The sequence below is a fragment of the Alnus glutinosa genome, chromosome 10 (assembly GCF_958979055.1).
Source record: "Alnus glutinosa chromosome 10, dhAlnGlut1.1, whole genome shotgun sequence".
Taxonomy (NCBI): domain Eukaryota; kingdom Viridiplantae; phylum Streptophyta; class Magnoliopsida; order Fagales; family Betulaceae; genus Alnus; species Alnus glutinosa.
The window spans coordinates 17,197,871-17,215,732 of NC_084895.1; the positions used below are offsets into that span (position 1 = coordinate 17,197,871).

Consider the following 17,862-nt stretch of genomic DNA (forward strand, 5'->3'; position numbering starts at 1 on the left):
TGTAATATAAAACGGTGGCGTTTTAACTTCAAAAAAAAAAAAACGGTAATGTTTTAAACCAGTAAAAAATTCAACCCAACTTCTTGTTTGACGCCGTTACTCTTCTGCTCCCTCACGTCTCTCTCTCCCCTTCGTCTCTCTCACGAAATCTGCCTCTGCCTCTCACACCACTGGCTCTCTCTCTCTCTCACTCTCTCAAATTTTTTTCCTATGAGATTCTGATTCTACCATGGATTGAGATTAAATTAGAAGAAGAAATTTGAGGATGCCAAGATAAGATAAACCAAGATAATGGAGTTGGGTATTTCACCAACAAGAGCATTCGACGAAAGATTCAAGAAATCGAGATCTTCAAGAAGCGTAATGGAACTGGGTATCTTTCCCCTGAGCTTATTACCGAAAAGTTCGATGTGGGTAAGGTTAAGATTCAAGTGTTTAGTAATATAACCGGTAAAATTGGCGTGGGAGATGGTTATGGAATTAAGCTTCTTCATGTTGCTGAGAATGACATAAAGGCCAGAGGCATTGACGGGAGTGGCAGAGACAGTGAGGTCGGTGAGGTTATGGAGGTGAGAGAGCCAGAAGCCGGTGAGTGTTTTGAGGGAGTGGATGCAAGCGAAGGATCGGAGAGAGGAGGAGAGTTCGGGAGGGAAGCGAATGGGGGAGATGGGGCAGTTGAGGAAGGAGAGGGAGTGGAGGGAGGAGAGGGACTTAAGGGCAGTTGGTGAGGGAGAGGGAGAAGGAGAGGAGGTGGCGGAAGGGCTTGGAGGAGTCGCAGAGGGTGGCGTTGTTCTTGCTCTGGCAGGGGTCCTTGGCGGTTGGGATGTTGAGGGACTGAAGGGCTCTCAACTGCTTTGGGTCAAGCGTGGAGGGCGAAGAAGAAGAAGATGGAGACGGCGTCGTTGGAGTTGGAGAGGAAGTGGGAGAGGGTGTGGGGGAGAGGGAGATTGTTTTGCTGCTGCTGCTGGTGGCGGCGGTGGAGAGTGATGCTGCTGTTGCTGCCATTTTGTTGGTTCTCTGTTAATTCAGCTGAGGGAGAAGCAGATTCGTGAGAGAGACAAAAGGGAGAGAGCCAAATACCTCAAATTTCTTCTTCTAATTTAATCAGAGAGAGAGAGAGAGAGAGAGAGAGAGAGAGAGAGAGAGAGAGAGAGAGAGAGAGAGAGAGAGTGGTGTGAGAGGCAGAGGCAGATTTTGTGAGAGAGACGTGAGGGAGCAGAAGAGTAACGACGTCAAACAAGAAGCTGAGTTTAATTTTCTACTGGTTTAAAACATCACCGTTTTCTTCTTTTGAAGTTAAAACGCCACCGTTTTATATTACAGCACCTGTGCTGTACTTTTAAAGTACAGCACAGAAGCCGGATCCGAGTTAATATACTCCAGCACACGAGGAATGCTTTTTACTCATTTGAGACTTGATTGGTGCGCAACCGCACCTTTCTAGAAACATAGAATGTGATTGTGTTGGTCTTATAAAATGGGTCCTACCTATGTCTTTAGACTCTACACTGTGGTTCAGGAGTCTTTTTCTTACCTATTTTCCATCTCAATTATATAATATTGGACTGCTTTGAGAGCGTAAATTGGTATTTGAATTAATATTTATTTTTTAAAAAAATTAACAGGTTAATAAATACTGACACATCAATCCAATAGTAATAAGATAAAAAATTAGTATTTAAAATTACTTGGAAATGACAAATGGTCCATCTTGATAATTGGGCTAAAGTCTCTAGGCAGAAAAGAGTAATGCTACACACATTTTCTTCTCTTATACCCATTTATACACTCTCTTACGCGGGGATGAAACCAAGCTTTTTTCATTTGAAAAGACTAAAGTATAAATGAGGTGTCAAATTTATTTTTAGTAGGGGTCAAGCTTGGATTTTTAGTCTAAAAATACATATATATTTAATTTAATAAAAAAGAAAATTAAAATCCAAGGTTGACCATGGCTTTCTTTGGTTTATACATGGGTCGTCAGGTGACTTTTAAAACCATGAATTAAAATTCTATAAAATTTTATTCCAAATCTAATAATGACTTTTAAAAGCCACTTAAGAAAGTGTTCAAATAAACGTGAAAAACTAGTCTAATGCACATTAATTCCTAGTGACGGAATATCCAGAATGTACATATTTTTAATTTACAAATTTGTGACCTTATTTATGACAGACATCCCGCAAATCATGACCTTATTCATCTGGCAAGAAGGTTTTTTTTTTTTTTTTTTTTTTTTTTTTTAACCCGACGTCTCATATGAGTCAAAATCCATTATTGTTTCAATTGCATGTGGTTCAGGTAAAGTAAAACCATTAATATATAGGCTAGGCCAATTCCAATGCACACTAGTAATAAGCATTTCCTTATTTATTAAACCTTTTTTTTTTTTTTTTCATCTCGTTAACTGCAATCTTCCGGGCATTGTTGGGATACAGGAATTCTGTAAAAGTTTATCAGTATTTGCATAATTATTTATAATTCGGGATCCGTGAAAAAAAGGGGTTAAAGTTAAGCAATATAATGCTTTTTTTATTTTTACAAATCAAGAAATGCAGTAAATGTTTTTTCCGATTCGCCGGTTGAACCCAAATCCAACATCATTTTTGTGTCTAGAAATTTCTCAATACACATTGTTAATTCCGCCTTCTTTTTATCCATTTTGGTTGGGGCATGGGCTACCCAGCAATGCTCATTTGCCGCTAGCCGGCCCTCTATCTTTGTCAACAAGCATTTATTGGCATTTTGCTCTTAATATCATCAACGATCAAAGGTGGCCGGGTGGCAAGCCACCTGATCAGCCCATTGGGAGTGGCCACCGTGGCCTGCAGTCTACCCGGCCCAGCCAGATCTAGGGCCCATTATAACCAAAATTATTAGGTTAATTTTTTTATATTAATATTTTGATGTTGTGAATAAAAATTAATTTTTATATGATAATATGATCATTTAATGAAAATATAAAAAAATATTTGTGATTTTTCACACAATCCAAATACCGAATAATATGAAAAATATTTTCTTGTGAAAATATTTTTCTGCAAAATAAATTTTCAAAAAAAAAAAAAAACAGTTTATTCCGAAACAAATTGAACCCCTTATATTCCAAAAGACGGAATAGTTGATCTTAGAATGACGGCGTCACGGCAGGGTCATATGCAGGTGGATATTATTGGATGCACATTCTTGTTATAAAAGTAGTTGTCCAGATAAGAATATCTTGTCCAAATTTATTTATTTTTTGAGCATCACAAAGGTAAACTGTGAATAAAAAAAAAATAGCCCAAAAACAAAAGCCAAAACAGAATCGGCGTTGGAAAACGCCATCACAGGCGACGACGCGTGTAGAACACGTGCCACACCAGGGACCATCCTCTGCAGCAGACGACTGCTAAAACCACCGGAACCTCCAAACTCCACCATCTATGCCCTGGAAAACAAGTTATGGCCCTCACGCACCAAACCAAGGAGTGACCTTCCTGGCGCTTGCTAGCCATGCATTGAGCAGGAAGGGCCGACATGGTTGCGACTAGGGACTGCTGGATCGGAAGAAGTCGGCGACCGCAGTGGAGAGGCGAGTGTCTTGAGAGACTTAGTCAAAGTTTGTAGATTTGACTCCAAAGAAAAGAAACTAAAGAGCACAATCAGAAAATTTCGCCAAAGACACACCAGAAGCCGCTCCCTAACACGTTCATCTTGTGAAATCTTCTGCAAGGGAACAACAACCACTATCGAATCAACCCAGAGGGAACCAAAACTCCACAGCCCTAATGGTCGGGAGACACCTAAACCTCCACTGGGTCACTCTCGGGAGGAAACAAAAAACCTCCAAAGCTTTAGAGGACTTGGAGGAGCTCACCACCGGGAGCGCCTCCCCCCCCCCCCCCCCCCCCCCCCCCGGGTGAAAACCCGGCCCCTTTGGCTCTCTCTCTCTCTAGAAATTTCGGGAGCGTCTCTCTCTAGAAAAGGAAGAGCCATTTTGTCTAGATTTATTGACCTGCATGACAAGATTAATGTATAATTTAGATGGAATTAGTGTCATTCACTTCTTTGTGAGGTTGAGTCAAAAACAAGGGATATCATGAATTGTCTTGGAAGCTTAATCCCAAGTAGAGAGGTGTATCCTTTTTATATTGTTATATTAGCTAAGGCAGACCATACATGTCGTGAGGTATCTAACCCGTAGACAGACAATATCACTTTTTCAAAAAGGGTGGCAATGAACCAATTGAAAAAGTATTGATCCTTTTTTTTCCCCATAGTACAAACTCGGAACTCGATTTGTAAGGAGTTTCCTTAGTAGGACCAGAAAAGCTTTTAAATCTTGTTCGTTTATGTTTAAATCCATGACTTAGCTCTTATAGTGTGAACTGAATCATCAATCAATTCAGGGTTATTTCACAGGACTCAATAATTAAACATAACTGACAAAATTTCAATTGGGGTTTTCTTTGTTTGCAGTTTTGCAGCTGTGCTACAATAAGTTGACTGGCAGCATACCAACACAAATAGGAAATATGAGGAGGCTAAGTGTTCTTGCGTTGCAATACAATCAATTGACTGGTGCAATTCCTGCAAGTTTGGGTGATTTGCAAATGTTAACGAGGTTGGATTTGACCTTTACTTACTTTTTTGGCTCTATTCCTGTATGGTTAGTTAATGCTCCCATTCTAGAGGTTCTTAACATAGAAAACAACTCTTTCTCAGGCATGGTCCCTTCAAGTAATATTATCTTGCTACACTAACTTGCTCTCGTGCTTGAAGTATAGATGTTTTTGGAGAATCAAGGTGGTCAAAAGTTTTGATTTTATTTTTATGGCCTTGTGGATGAAAACTTAGATTTGAAGAGACCGAATGGTGGATTCCAGTACAAATTGGTGTACCTTTTGGGGTGATTGGAGTTCTTATTGCTTTGGCTGTTACTGGACTTTTCATGTTTGCATGGTACCGTCGACAAAAACAGAAAATTGGAAATGCCTTTGACGCTTCAGGTAGTCGTCTTAGTATTGACCAGGTTAAGGAAGTTTATAGGAAGAATGTGTCTCCTCTCATCAGTCTTTTGAGTATTCTAATGGATGGATGGGACCCAATTGCTAAAGTTTGAAGCGGGGTCTTTCAGGAAGTTCTTGAAAGCCTTATGTTCAATTTAGAGGATGTGGAGCGTGCAACTCAATGCTTCTCAGAGGTGAATTTGTTGGGGAAGAGCGATTTCTCTGCTATCTACAAGGGGATCCTCAGAGATCAGAGACATGTATATCCATATGCTTGTGAACTTGGTTCTTGTTTGTTTGTAAATTTGTAATGAATACCAATGAATTTTTGTTATCTCATGTGCGGGGGGGGGGGGGGGGGGGGTTTAATTTTACCAACGTGACGAACACATATCTTCACTTTATGCCTTGTGGTGGTAGCTTGTTGGATAAATGTCGGTGCACATCTTTTTTTAGAGCTTTTCAATTAGAACTATTGCATCTGCACGAAGTAAATTTTGCGAAAAAGAATAAAAACATTTATCTATTTGTTTGAGTATTTGCAGCTTTAAGATTGGAAAAATGATCAAATTGGTTTGCCCAGCAACTTTGAAAATAATGTAGTTCTTTGTAACAAGCATTTTATCTTGTTACTGATTTTCTAGGTATTTTAGGGTTTGATCTACAGAATTTGTAAAAGAAAATTGGAATTGGAAATGAATTGATGATGAAATTGAAATTGATTGATTCATAGAAGGGAAAATATAGAATTCAAGCCACATTCGAGAGGGTCAATCTCCTAACACATTCGAGAGTGCAATTCTCTAAGTTTGTTCAAAGAACAATGATCAAATTAGATGCCTCTACAATTAGACTCTGGGCCTTATATAGACAAACTCAAGGCCTACTAAGCTATCAAGGCCAAAGGCTACTAAGCTGCTAAGGCCAAAGGCCCACTAAGCTATTATACCTGTGACATTCTTATACATGAAGATAATATCAATTGAAACAACACAACTTTTCAAAATAATGTAATTCTTATACATCAAGATAACATCAATTGATTATTTGTGCATGGTACAACACCTAACTATTACAAACACCAATAGAAATTACGTGTACTATAAACTCAAAAACATCAACAAACAACAACTAATTTTAGGAGTACTTTTAGGAATTAAAATTCTAAGAAATACACATGATGCCCCAAAACCAATAAATCATATTTCTCTTCAAAAAATTACACCTGAAACCACTCAACTAAACTGAAAACAAAATACAAAATTGGACAAGGCCCATTGAGAGAATCATTCGCCCTTCTTGTCATCGCGTGGGAGCTGTACACCCATGAGCCCAAGCAAATTGGAAGCAGGATCGGGAGGTCCTTGTTGGGAAGAAAAGGAATCAAGAAAGCTCTTAACAAGGTTCACATCCACATCCACATCCACAGGACTGAAATCGTCCTCCATATCTGAATTCACATATGTTAACACATAAGCCAGCAACTTGCCTCAGAAATTGCCTACAGATTAGGTCGCTTGGAACATCTCCTTGAATAATCATCTGATGCATTTCCATTCTGCAAACATTTGTAGCATTAATGTAAACAAAACCACAAAGATCAAGAATCACCAAGGTACAAGTTTTCTCCCATCTTTGAAGGCACTTGACAATTTATTAAAGATATTACATGGGCCATTCTCAATGGCTCTTATTTTGATCCCCCTTTTCCACTGCACCAACTCTGTGACCTCCACCCAATAGGCTGCTCCAATCCTTCTCATTAACTAACATTTCAAGCCTATAAAACTTTAGTATCTACTGCTTTAATATGTCTGTGGAACAGAATCACTAGAAACCATACTGATCCTTGAGTGATTTAGGATTGGCAGACGAATACTTTGTGTGAATTATGAATGCGTGAATTGGCCAATTGAAAAGAGCCAGCATCGAAATTAGAAGATTAAAGAACTGAAAAAACAAAATTGCCAAGGGGAAACCATGAATCCAGCAAGGGATATAATAAACCAAGGGTTGAGAATATTTAAATAATAGACTTTAGCAATCATCTGAAATGCTATGCAGGATGCATATCGCACATAAAGGTCAAACTGAAATGGGTGGATCAATAGGGTGGCTAGCCTATTCACGTTTAAGGGCTCAAACCATATACACTAGTGAATTAGTGGAACTACAGCCTAGTGTAACAGAGTATAAAGCATGTCAAACATAAAGGTCATATTGACATATATGCATCAACTGGCAAGGCCAGCCTGGTAACATTTAAGGGCCCGAACCACATACAGAACTGTAGTAGTTGAAGTAGAGCCCAGACTTTCAGACTGTCAAATTCAACTTCAGCGTCGTGCTTTCTCCAAAACTGTCAATAGCTAGACTTAGAAAAGGCATTAAAAGAGAGAGAGAGTTAGAGAGAGAGCGCAAGGCAGTGCAGGAAACTAGAACTTCTTCAGCATGTTGAAAACAACTTTTAAAAAAAAACAAAAAACAAAACCACCAAGAAAGAGAAAAAAGGAAACTGAAGTTGAAGATACTCACATTATTTTCTGAACCATTAGAAACTTGCATATCCTTATCCTTAGGCTTCTTGCATCTCTTCTCCACTTCCTGTAGACAATCACGGACAGGCTATGTCAATAAAAGATTATTTGCTCAAGTTTTTAAATTAGACAAAACAAGCTGTGTTTTGTCTTCCTTTGCACAAGTATTAGAAATCTGCAGATATATAAAAAAACAGTACAAGCATAGACAGGCTAAGGAAAAGATTACTTATTAAGATGATTATAGTAGACAAAAAGAAAAAAAAAAAAAAAAAGACGCAACCATATCTACTCCAGATTAATCAAATCAAAAACATATGGAAAAGTTTAGAAGAGATTTTGGTCACTACAGGGCTCTTATACCTTTAATTAAAGTATTCATTGTGGTTTCACAAGATTTAACAAATGTACACAGAAAACTAGTCAAAAGACAACAATATGATCACCCTAAACAGTTAATTCTGTATAAAGTACTAGTTCAATCTCAGTGTTAAAGGCTCAACAAGGATTTGAGGCACCAATGCGTGATGTGTGCGCAAATGAATTATTAGCCTCACTGATACAAAACTGCAAATTGGTATTATCTAGCTCAGGGGGTAAAAAGCATTTAATTCAGAATAATGCGAATAAGAGGTTCATACAATTGATTGACAAAAGTAACCAACAAAGCAATTATGGCAGGTTAAAGTATCAGCATCATTGGTTTACTTTCACTGTTGCACAATTGGCATTTATGAAGCTAATGCTACATTCTTATTATACTGTTGTTTTCTTCTTGAATTTTATTAATCCTCAGCTATTTGTAGACATGTCCAATTCCAAACTTTCCCTTTTCTGTCCTTAATTTAGTTCACATAGTAGCAAGCTAACATAAATAAATAAATAAATAAATAATGTTTGAAGAAACTTTAGAAGTGATACAAACAAATTTCTATCCTAGATAAAAACACATACTAATATCTAAAGCACATCCAAATATTCATAAAATAACACATCTGAAGGAAACTTGACTACAACTATACACATACATGCATAGACACACACACACACACATATTGTAATCACCTGAAAAAAGCGAAGGTAAAACCTGTTGAAAACCCTCAAATGCCCTTTTCACTCTGGCCACACTTTTATCTGAATTATCAACTTGAGCACGAAAACTGTTATGACCCGTCACCAGATCGCTTCTACAACGAATGTCTTCCCCGAACACCACTTTTATAGTCCTTTAATCGCGAACTTTCTCTTCGAGGCCATCTGATAACCTCTTTCTATTACTACCATAGAAAGGCTTTTGATCATCAGGTATGTTTTGAAGCCTTGGACTACCTTATTTCTTAACCTTTTCGTTGGAAGCTGAGTATTGGGAACGTTTAGGAGTATTGGGAACATCCAAGGGTCTTGATGTGCACAAACCCTAAGCAAGAGAGAAATTAATAAAATAAAATAAAAATAAAACCTTTGTTCAGATTCTCACTTTGATTACTTCCAATCACTACAGCATTAAAGTATTCAACAAAAAATGCAGACTTTCTTAGACAAATTCTGAATTGATAATCCAGAGGCTAACCCAGCCCAACCCATCAACCCAACATCTACTAGCATCAAAGTGAGGAAGCGAAGTGCAGGTGTCAGAAATCAATGAAAAGAATGGAGAAAACCTTACCTATTTTGGTGGCCTGAATCGTCGGTGGTGAAGGGGGGAGGGGGAGGAGCACGGTGGAAGAGAGAGGTGGCACGGTTGGAAAAAAAAAAAAAAATTGAAATCCATGGTTGCCGGAGATGGAGTTGCTGTGTCACCAGTGCTCGACCTTTGGGTCGGCGTTGCTGCTCGTGGTCGGCGGTGGGTGGGGGGAGAGGGAAGATGGAGATGGAGAGAGAGATTTGGGGAGATTTTAGGTGAAAATGAAAGGGGAAGGGATATATGGCAGATTTCATTTTGAATGCCGGGAAGTCCGTCCATCATTGTCGATCCCAAGTCAGTGAACGAGTTGGGTGAAAACCAGATTTGAAATCACCGGAGGTTGGGTCGGCGGGGTCACCAGTGCTTGGAGGTTGCTGCGACGAATGGTCGGTGATGGGCGGCTTTGGGTGGCAGTGGCGGAGCGTTTGGTTTTTGCTGAAATTCTGGTCGGATCGGGTCGGGTCGATTTCTGCGGGTTCGACACACCTCTAATGAGGGTAGTGGAACCACTTCATATGGCCGTTAGAGATGGTTCGATCCCTTCCAAAAAGTGAACTCTTAAAAATTTATTTGGAGGGTTGGCCCTTTGGGGTCTTAAAACCTTAAAAATGAGAAGATCTTAACGGTTAAAAGTTTTAATCAAATTAGTACCTAAAAGTCCAGCGATGCTTGGATCATTAGTTAGGCCTTTAACTACTTGTTCGTCATAAAAAAAATATGACCTCATGGCTCGCATAGAAAAATATATAAAGCCATATTTTTGTTTTTTTGATATCTTCGCAACTGAGGGGAAAAATGTGAAAGGAATTTGAGTTAGTAATCTCTATTCCATGAGATATGAGGTATAGTCCTTGAAACGTAAAACCATAATTAAATCTAAGAGAATTGCACTAACTATTAACAGTTAATTAGTGCAATTCACCAAACAGTTCCCTTCCAATTTGTTAACCATATGTATGACCTCAGCTTTAATGGACCCTTTTTCGACCTTAGACACAAATAAACAAATCTACAAAAAGAAATAATAGCTTTTCTTGCACAAACTCCTCTGCTCAACCACCTAAGGAATGGACTAAAAAGGGTAGTTCAATTAGTTAGAGACCACGCCTTATGAAGCGAAAGTTTCTAATTTCAATCTCATTTTTCCTCTTAAGTAGACATGTCAACCAAAAAAAAAAAAAAAAAACCACTTAAGGAATGCAATCAGCTTGTTAAGGTAGTTCCACACTGCAACTCGCATCACAATCTCAAAGGAAAAGGATAAACACCCAAAGGCCAGGCATGTTATTATGTCTGCTGATTGTACAAACAAGTCAACATCCCATCTAATTTTCTGCAAAAATTAAAGCTAGAAAATCTCCTTGGGGTGGCTTCCCTGCATGGATTAGGGGCGGCCTTAAGGCTCTAGGGGCCCAGGGGGTGGCCTACGAGCCACCCCAGAGGCAGCGCCGACCACCCCCTCCACATAGGGTTAGCAGCCACCTCCAAATCCTTTATTTTTTTTTTATTTTTTTTTAAATAATAAAAAATTATATATGAAAAATTATATAATAAAAAAATAAAACGGTGTCGTTTTTAAAGCTGAAGTGTTGATGCCTACGTGGACAAACGGTGAGTCAGCATAATGGAAGTTAAGAAATTGGACAGAATACTCACGGAATAACCTGTTTCAAATTCGCGAAAAACTAAAGAATTTAATGTGATTAAAAAAAGAAAAAAAAAAAAAAGGAGGGGTTTTTCAGGATTTTCGCGAAAACCCAAAGACTTATTTTATATTTACTCCTAATAATATTATATTTTTGAATGTTTGTCTTTTTCTAATGGTCATATTTTTGAATATTTATCTTATTCTTACTGTTAGGGAGAATATTGGCCTCCTCAGATACCAAGCCCAACCCGAACACCAGGCCCATTGGGTCCACCCGACCAGGTCAAAACGGTTCAAGAAAAATTAAACTATCCCAACCCATTAAGATCATTTGGGCCCAACCGATTCACCCGACCCGGGAAGCCGACCTAGGTACCTAGTGACACCTACGCCCGCATATATCTTGGGGTTACCCGGGATCTAAGGGACATGACGCACAATACAAAACTAGATCGTGCGCCCGAAGCTTCACCAATAACATCTCACTCATAAAGGATCGTGCGCCCGAAATAAGCGGTCCTGGAATCCGAAATATCCGTGCGCCCGAAGCCACGTCTTCTTCAACTACCGATTCCCGCATATACCGGGAACTATCTTAACTGCTTCTTAATCTCTATAAATACTAGGATCTCTTGAGAGGTTGAGGTATGCTCATTATCTCCTTAACATTACATACTCTGAGTAATTACTCTCAAACAATACACTTATTTAAGCATCGGAGTAGGATTGTTGGCACCTCCCGACACAGCTTTCATACGCAGGTTTACAAGAAGGAGCACATAGGCGAATTACTGATCGACATGTCACCTACCGGAATCTGTGTCAACACTTACGGTTATATTTTTGAATATTTGTCTTATTTTAACGATTATATTTTTAAAAATTTGCCTTTTCTTAATGGTCTTATTTTTTTAAAAAAAAAAATTATCCATAATGGTCATATTTTTCAAAAAAGGTCATATGCGTCCAAGGAAAAAAAATGAAAATGAACGTTTTCTTTTTGGGTGTGAAAAAGAATTTACTTTTTTTAAAAAAAAAAAAAAAAAAAGAGACTGGTTTTATTAATTTTTTATTTTTGGGTGAGTCTATTTGTGAGGATTTTTATTTTTATTATTTTTTTTTTTGTGATTTGACTTATAAAAATAGCTAAAAAATTATTTTCATGAATCTACTAAAAATGCTCTCATGCTTTAGTATTATTTTTTGAGGTATGGTTGTGATGTAAAAAAAAAAAAAAAAGTATATGACTTTTTTCGTTGGGAGAGCTTTTTTACTCTTGTCTGTCACCTAAAAAATTCAAATATTTTTTTACTTATGACTTATATTAAAAGTCCGAGCTTTACATGCACGTAGACCCATCAAGTTCTCTATGACTATAAATTCTATAATCATTATATGAGTACCATATAATTATATAATTTAAAGCCTACAAAAGTTGACTAATTATTCCCTAAAATCTAAATGCAACCAAACAAAAAGACATGGCTAATTTTCTTGGCTCCAAAAAAGTTGTAAGATATTCACAGCAACCAAACAACATTTGCGCTTCACCCACGCGCTCTACAAAATACATCGTCAGATTTTGGCACGTCACGTCAGTATCTATTCCCTTTATTTCCTGCGTGGATAAAAAACCAAAGAGCATCATAGTGAATTTTTTATTTTTTAGCTAAAATAAAAAATTAATCTTTTTTTTTTTTTTTTAAATTTACTAGCAATTTTACAAAAGTACAACACAATAAACTTTTTAAATCTCATTCTATTTTATTTAAATATAAGTTTAATTCTAACTTTATTCTTTTTTTTAAAAATTTAAATAGTAATAAAAAATTACTAATATGATATAAAAAAAATGGGATGAAAGATATATTTAGTACGTGTAGTTTAAAAACTTTATGTTTTGGTATCTGAATTTCATTTCGCTTCACAAATGGTACCATATTATATAAAAAATCCATTTCAGTTTTCAAAGAATAAATTATTCCTCACAATTTTCATAGGAATAACTATTTTTCAATTTAAGAAAATAATCATTCTCATGCTCAATACATTGTGAAACTAAATAAATGAATGGCTATTCATTTTTATATAGAATAACCATTCTATTTCAAAACTCTATTACTCATGCTAAAGTACTTGCTCTTAAGACTCGTTTGAAAAGTGAAATGACGATTTCTTTTTTAGAAATAATTATTATTGAGCGATAATGAAAAAAGGATTCACATTAATCCTTGCAAGAAGTAATGCAGCATATATTTTAAAAAAATAAAAATAAAATAAAATAAAGAATAGAATAAAGAAGAACAAGTACGGCCAAAAGGAAACACATTGCCTCAATTAAGAGGGGGATATTATAATACCGTAATACGCAACTCTTCCTCGCTGCAAGACATCCTTCGGCTCGCATCGGTGGTGATTTCGTTTAAATTCAGCAATTAATGCAAGTTGCATAAGAATTATCATTTTTTTTTCCCGCACAAAGTATCAAAAGGTACACTATTTGGATATCCGGGCAGATATTCACCAGCAAGCACCCATAGAAAGTTGTGATTTTCTGATTTTATTTTTCATTTTTTAAATTTATGTTTGAAAAAAAAAATAAGAGTTTATAGGAGTTTTTTAAAAACTCATTCCATTCTTCAAGAAATAGTTATTCTTTTTTTTTTTTTTTTTAATTTTTTTAAAGAGGAATACTTATTCATAAGAATAACAATTCTATTCCATAAATCTCATACTAAACCGGCACTTAATGAATCAACCAAGTGTTAAGCATTCTTTTTTCTATTTTTTTTTTCTTTCAGCCATTTAAGGGTACGTTTAGATTTGCGATTTTAAAAAGTACGATTTAAAATATGTGATTTGAAAAAGTGATTTTTAAAACATAGTTAAGCATTTGGTCAAATCGCAATTTTACCTTTAAAATCGTAAATTAGCTTTTAAAATTCTGCGTTTTAAAAAAAATATCATATTACCTGTGATTTGAAAAAATAGATTTTCTACGTTTTTAAATTGTAATTTTTAAAAATGTAATTTCTAAATAATTTATATTTTGTTATTTGATTTAAAATTATATTTATTATCTATGAAATCACAATCTCAAATAAACCATAAGTAACGAACTCTAACAAATTTTTTTTTGCCAAAATGAGTTTGGAATCACAAAAGACTCCACCTCCGTAACTTTGGGGCACACAGTCAAGGGAGGGTTACGCCTTCATTCGGCAAGGCCCAAGAGCCTGCATCTCTCTAAGCCCAAGTTGATATACGCCTTCTTTCAAAAAAAAAAAATCATCAAAAGTCAAATATAATACTCATTTTTAATATTACGTACGTTCCCATAGAGTTTGGAATGTTAATCATTTGACCCATTGAACTCCTCATGTTGACCTGCTTTCCCACGACGTTGATTGCTGACGTGGTTTGATTGCCCGAATTTGCGTCATATTTGACGTATAATTTCACTCGTAATATTGACCTGCTGATGTGGTTTGGTTGCATGGGTTTGCGTCATATATTTTCGTCTTTTGCTTAACTGGTTTGGCTGGATGAATTATATATATATATATATATATATGGAATAGAAGTATAGAACCATGCAAAACATATAATATAATACGACTAATACAACTATTAACATAATTATCAACTTTTTTTTTCTGAAAAAAAAAAATCATAAACTTAGACCTCAACCCATTTACATGGTTTTGTATTTTTTTTTTAATAATAAAAAAAAGTCAATAATTATGTCATGTGGTGGCAAAATGATATTTTGTTACTCCCAGACATAATTTCTGACCTCCTTGTAACTTTTAATGTTATTTTTTTGTTTTTTATTTTTAAAAAAAAAACCCTAAAATCAGTTAAGGAAAAATTGGTCATTGCACAACACACTTTCTTTTTTTGAAACCCATATGAGTGGGACAGAAATTGATACTTGCACAACGCACTTTACACAACGTCTCCAAGGAGTAGCTTAATCGGCTGGGGACTACGCCTCATGAAGTGAATGTCACTAGTTCGAATCTCTACTCCCTCCTCTTGTGTAGACATGTCCAAAAAAAAAAAAAAAAAACTTTACACAACACACTCACATGTGGTGGGTCTCACTCACATGTGAGTGTGTTATTTAATTGTTGTGTAAAGTGTGTTCTATAAATATCATTTCGAGTAATGATACAAACACAACATTTTTATACGACAACTACACAATCTTTCTCACATGAAGTGAGGCCCACCATCACATGAGTTCTACCCCATGTAAAAAGAGTTGTGTAAAAATATTGTGTACAAAACATTTCCCTATCATTTCGAGACATGATCCTTACATAACACACACTATACAACTTTTGTACAACACACTCACATGAGACCTATCCCATGTGAGTAAAGACACATGTGAGTGTGTTGTGTAAAAGTTGTGTAAATGAATAGCTTATGAAGTAAATTGATTTCAATATGGCTACATTAAATCCTCATATATTATCCTAGGATCTCGCTTACATGCGGTAAAACTACCGCATGCATGCTTTAGTAGAAAACAGTACTGTTTTCTATTAAATGGTACCATTTTCTACTTAAAAAATTTTGCTTTCAAAATTTAATAATAAAAAATTTACTAAAACTTAAAAATTATAAAAAAATAATAATAAAAAAGCAAAAAATATTAAAAACTAAAAGAAATTGCTTTAAAAAGTTAATAATAAAAATTTATTTAAACTTAAAAATTATAAAAATAATAATAATTAAAAAGCAAAAATAAAAACTAAAAAAATAAAATAAAAGGTGTGGTCGACTAGGCAAAGGGGTGGCTGGCTGTTATGTATTTTTTTTGGGTGGTTCGTCCACCCCAGATCAACCCAGCCACCCCCTTGGCCAAAAATAGGGTGGCCGGCCACTCCCTTGTCCAACCGGCCTCCTTTTTTTTTTTTTTTAGTTTTTAATATTTTTTGCTTTTTAATTATTATTATTTTTTATAATTTTTAATAAATTTGTTAGGAAAAAGTACACATAACCCTCTCAAACTGCTATCTCATTGTCAATGTACCCTCCAAATTACCAATTGTGTCAATATCCTCCCTTCAACTACCAAAAAATGTCGATGTCCCCCTAATGACAAAAATACCCTTCATAAAATTATTAAAATAAAATAAAAACTAAAATAATTATTAAAAAAAATATAAAATAACAAAAATTTAAACCAAACAATAATAAAAAAAATTAAAACTTTTTTTTTTCAAACAAATTGTTCTTTTTAATTTTTTTAATTTAATAAAGAACTAGTTTTTGTTTTTTTTTTTCTTTTTTTGTTTGATTTTTTTTAAAAAAAAATGTTTTTATAATTTTTATAATTTTTTCCATTTTTTTTAATTTCATTTTTCATTTTTTATTAAATTTTATTTACTTTTTTTTATTTACTTTTTTAATTTTTTAGTTTTAGTTTTAGTTTTTTTTTTTTTTTTTTTTTTTTTGAATTTATACATTGATACAATTAATAGTTTAACAATTGAGCGGTAGTTTGAAGGGAATACGTATATTTTTCCAATTTTTTATTATTAAATATTTAAGGCAATTTTTTATTTTTTTTAGTTTTAATATTTTTTTTTGCTTTGTAATTATTTTTTTCTATAATTTTTAAGTTTTAATAAATTTTTTATTATTAAGTTTATAAAGCAAATTTTTTAAGTGCAAAACGGTACTATTTTCCACTACAATATGCATGCAATAGTGAGAGCCAGATCCATTATCATAACACTACCTACCAATAAGATTTGCCATGTAAAGGTTCATTATTTTTTATCTTGGGTGCTCAAGGGTTTATATCCATATGGTACCGGCAACCAAAAAAAGGAGTTGGATCATGGGTGGAATCATAATTTTTTATTTGGAGGTCCGAACCTACATAAATAAATAAATACAAAAATTTATATTGTCACTCTATATGTGTCCTTTTTATGTAAAGCATATTATTCTCATACAGGGGCAGAGCTACTCGTGAACCCCCCCCCCCCCCCCCAAGCTAAAGGGTTTCCCGAAAAAAAAAAAAAAAATTAAAATTTAAAATTTAAAATTTTACCCCTTATTTTTTTATTTTCTTAGTTTTGGCCCCCTCAAAGTTTTTTTTTTTTTTTTTCTCAATTTGGCCCTCCCAAAGTTTAAAACATGGCTCCGCCCTTGTTCTCATATGCATATTTAAAAATGCCTGTAAAAATCACTTATTTCATAGAAAAATATCAATTTAATAGAATATATCTTTTTCTTTAAAAAAAAAATCCAAATCTAACGTGGAGAGGAAGTTAAGAGTGACTAATTTCTCACATTGCCAACCTATTAACTTCCTCTTACATTAATTAATTTCAGTACTACCATCTTAATTTGGACATAACCTAATACAATTTGCAAGTACTTAAGCAAGAACTTTTAATAAACCCATTTGATATGTTCTCAATTAATAATGACGTCATACCTGGATATTGTTTTTTGGATGACTTGCACAGGCTTGGTGTTATGATTTTCTTTCAAATCCTGTTGCTATTGGATTTATGGGGTTGCCCCTGGATCTCATGCATCTGAAGCTGCAGGTACTCTCTCTCTCTCTCTAAGAAAAATGTGCAAGTCTTCTGGAAGACTGGAAGCATCATTGAAATGTGCAACCTCAATGATGATAAGGAAATTATGTATTCTCAAATTATTATTATTATTGTTTTTAAAGTAACAAAAATTATCTCATTAAAAGCGTAAAGCGACTCTAAGTACTAAAGAAGTATACAAAAAGAACTATCTAACTAAAAATGACAAAACAAAAAAGAAAATAACTAAAACTAATCGACATATGAGAAACGTACACCGTCGTCTAAAGATACAAAGTTTCAAATGTTGCTAAAACTTTTTAACATTTTCTCGTATTCTCAGTCAATGAACAGTCTCATAAAAATTATGACCTTTACAAGAGTTTAAAGGTCTCCTCAAAGGGTGGAGCTAGCTTTTGCAAATTGGGGGGGTAAA

At 35.0% G+C, this 17,862-nt stretch overlaps 1 protein-coding gene and 1 pseudogene across 3 annotated transcripts; both read right to left on the minus strand.

Moving 5' to 3' along the window:
• Nucleotides 1–245: 245 nt before the first annotated feature.
• Nucleotides 246–3,521, minus strand: LOC133879111 (receptor-like protein 51; annotated as a pseudogene).
• A 2,536-nt stretch (nucleotides 3,522–6,057) lies between these two features.
• LOC133880353 (uncharacterized) lies at nucleotides 6,058–9,789 on the minus strand. 3 transcript variants are annotated; one of them, XR_009902243.1, is made up of 4 exons: nucleotides 9,195–9,789; nucleotides 8,616–8,945; nucleotides 7,527–7,595; nucleotides 6,058–7,360 (listed from the first exon to the last, which is right to left on the minus strand). XR_009902243.1 is itself a non-coding variant. In XM_062319308.1 (3 exons), the coding sequence occupies exons 1-3, from the start codon at nucleotides 9,464–9,466 to the stop codon at nucleotides 6,387–6,389; spliced, it is 504 nt and encodes a 167-aa protein (XP_062175292.1). In that variant the 5' UTR covers nucleotides 9,467–9,789; the 3' UTR covers nucleotides 6,061–6,386. The 3 variants fall into 3 exon arrangements, 1 of the variants encoding a protein (XP_062175292.1); XR_009902244.1 differs by lacking the exon at nucleotides 8,616–8,945 and having other exon boundaries at nucleotides 6,059–7,360; XM_062319308.1 differs by lacking the exon at nucleotides 8,616–8,945 and having other exon boundaries at nucleotides 6,061–6,549.
• Nucleotides 9,790–17,862: the final 8,073 nt, after the last annotated feature.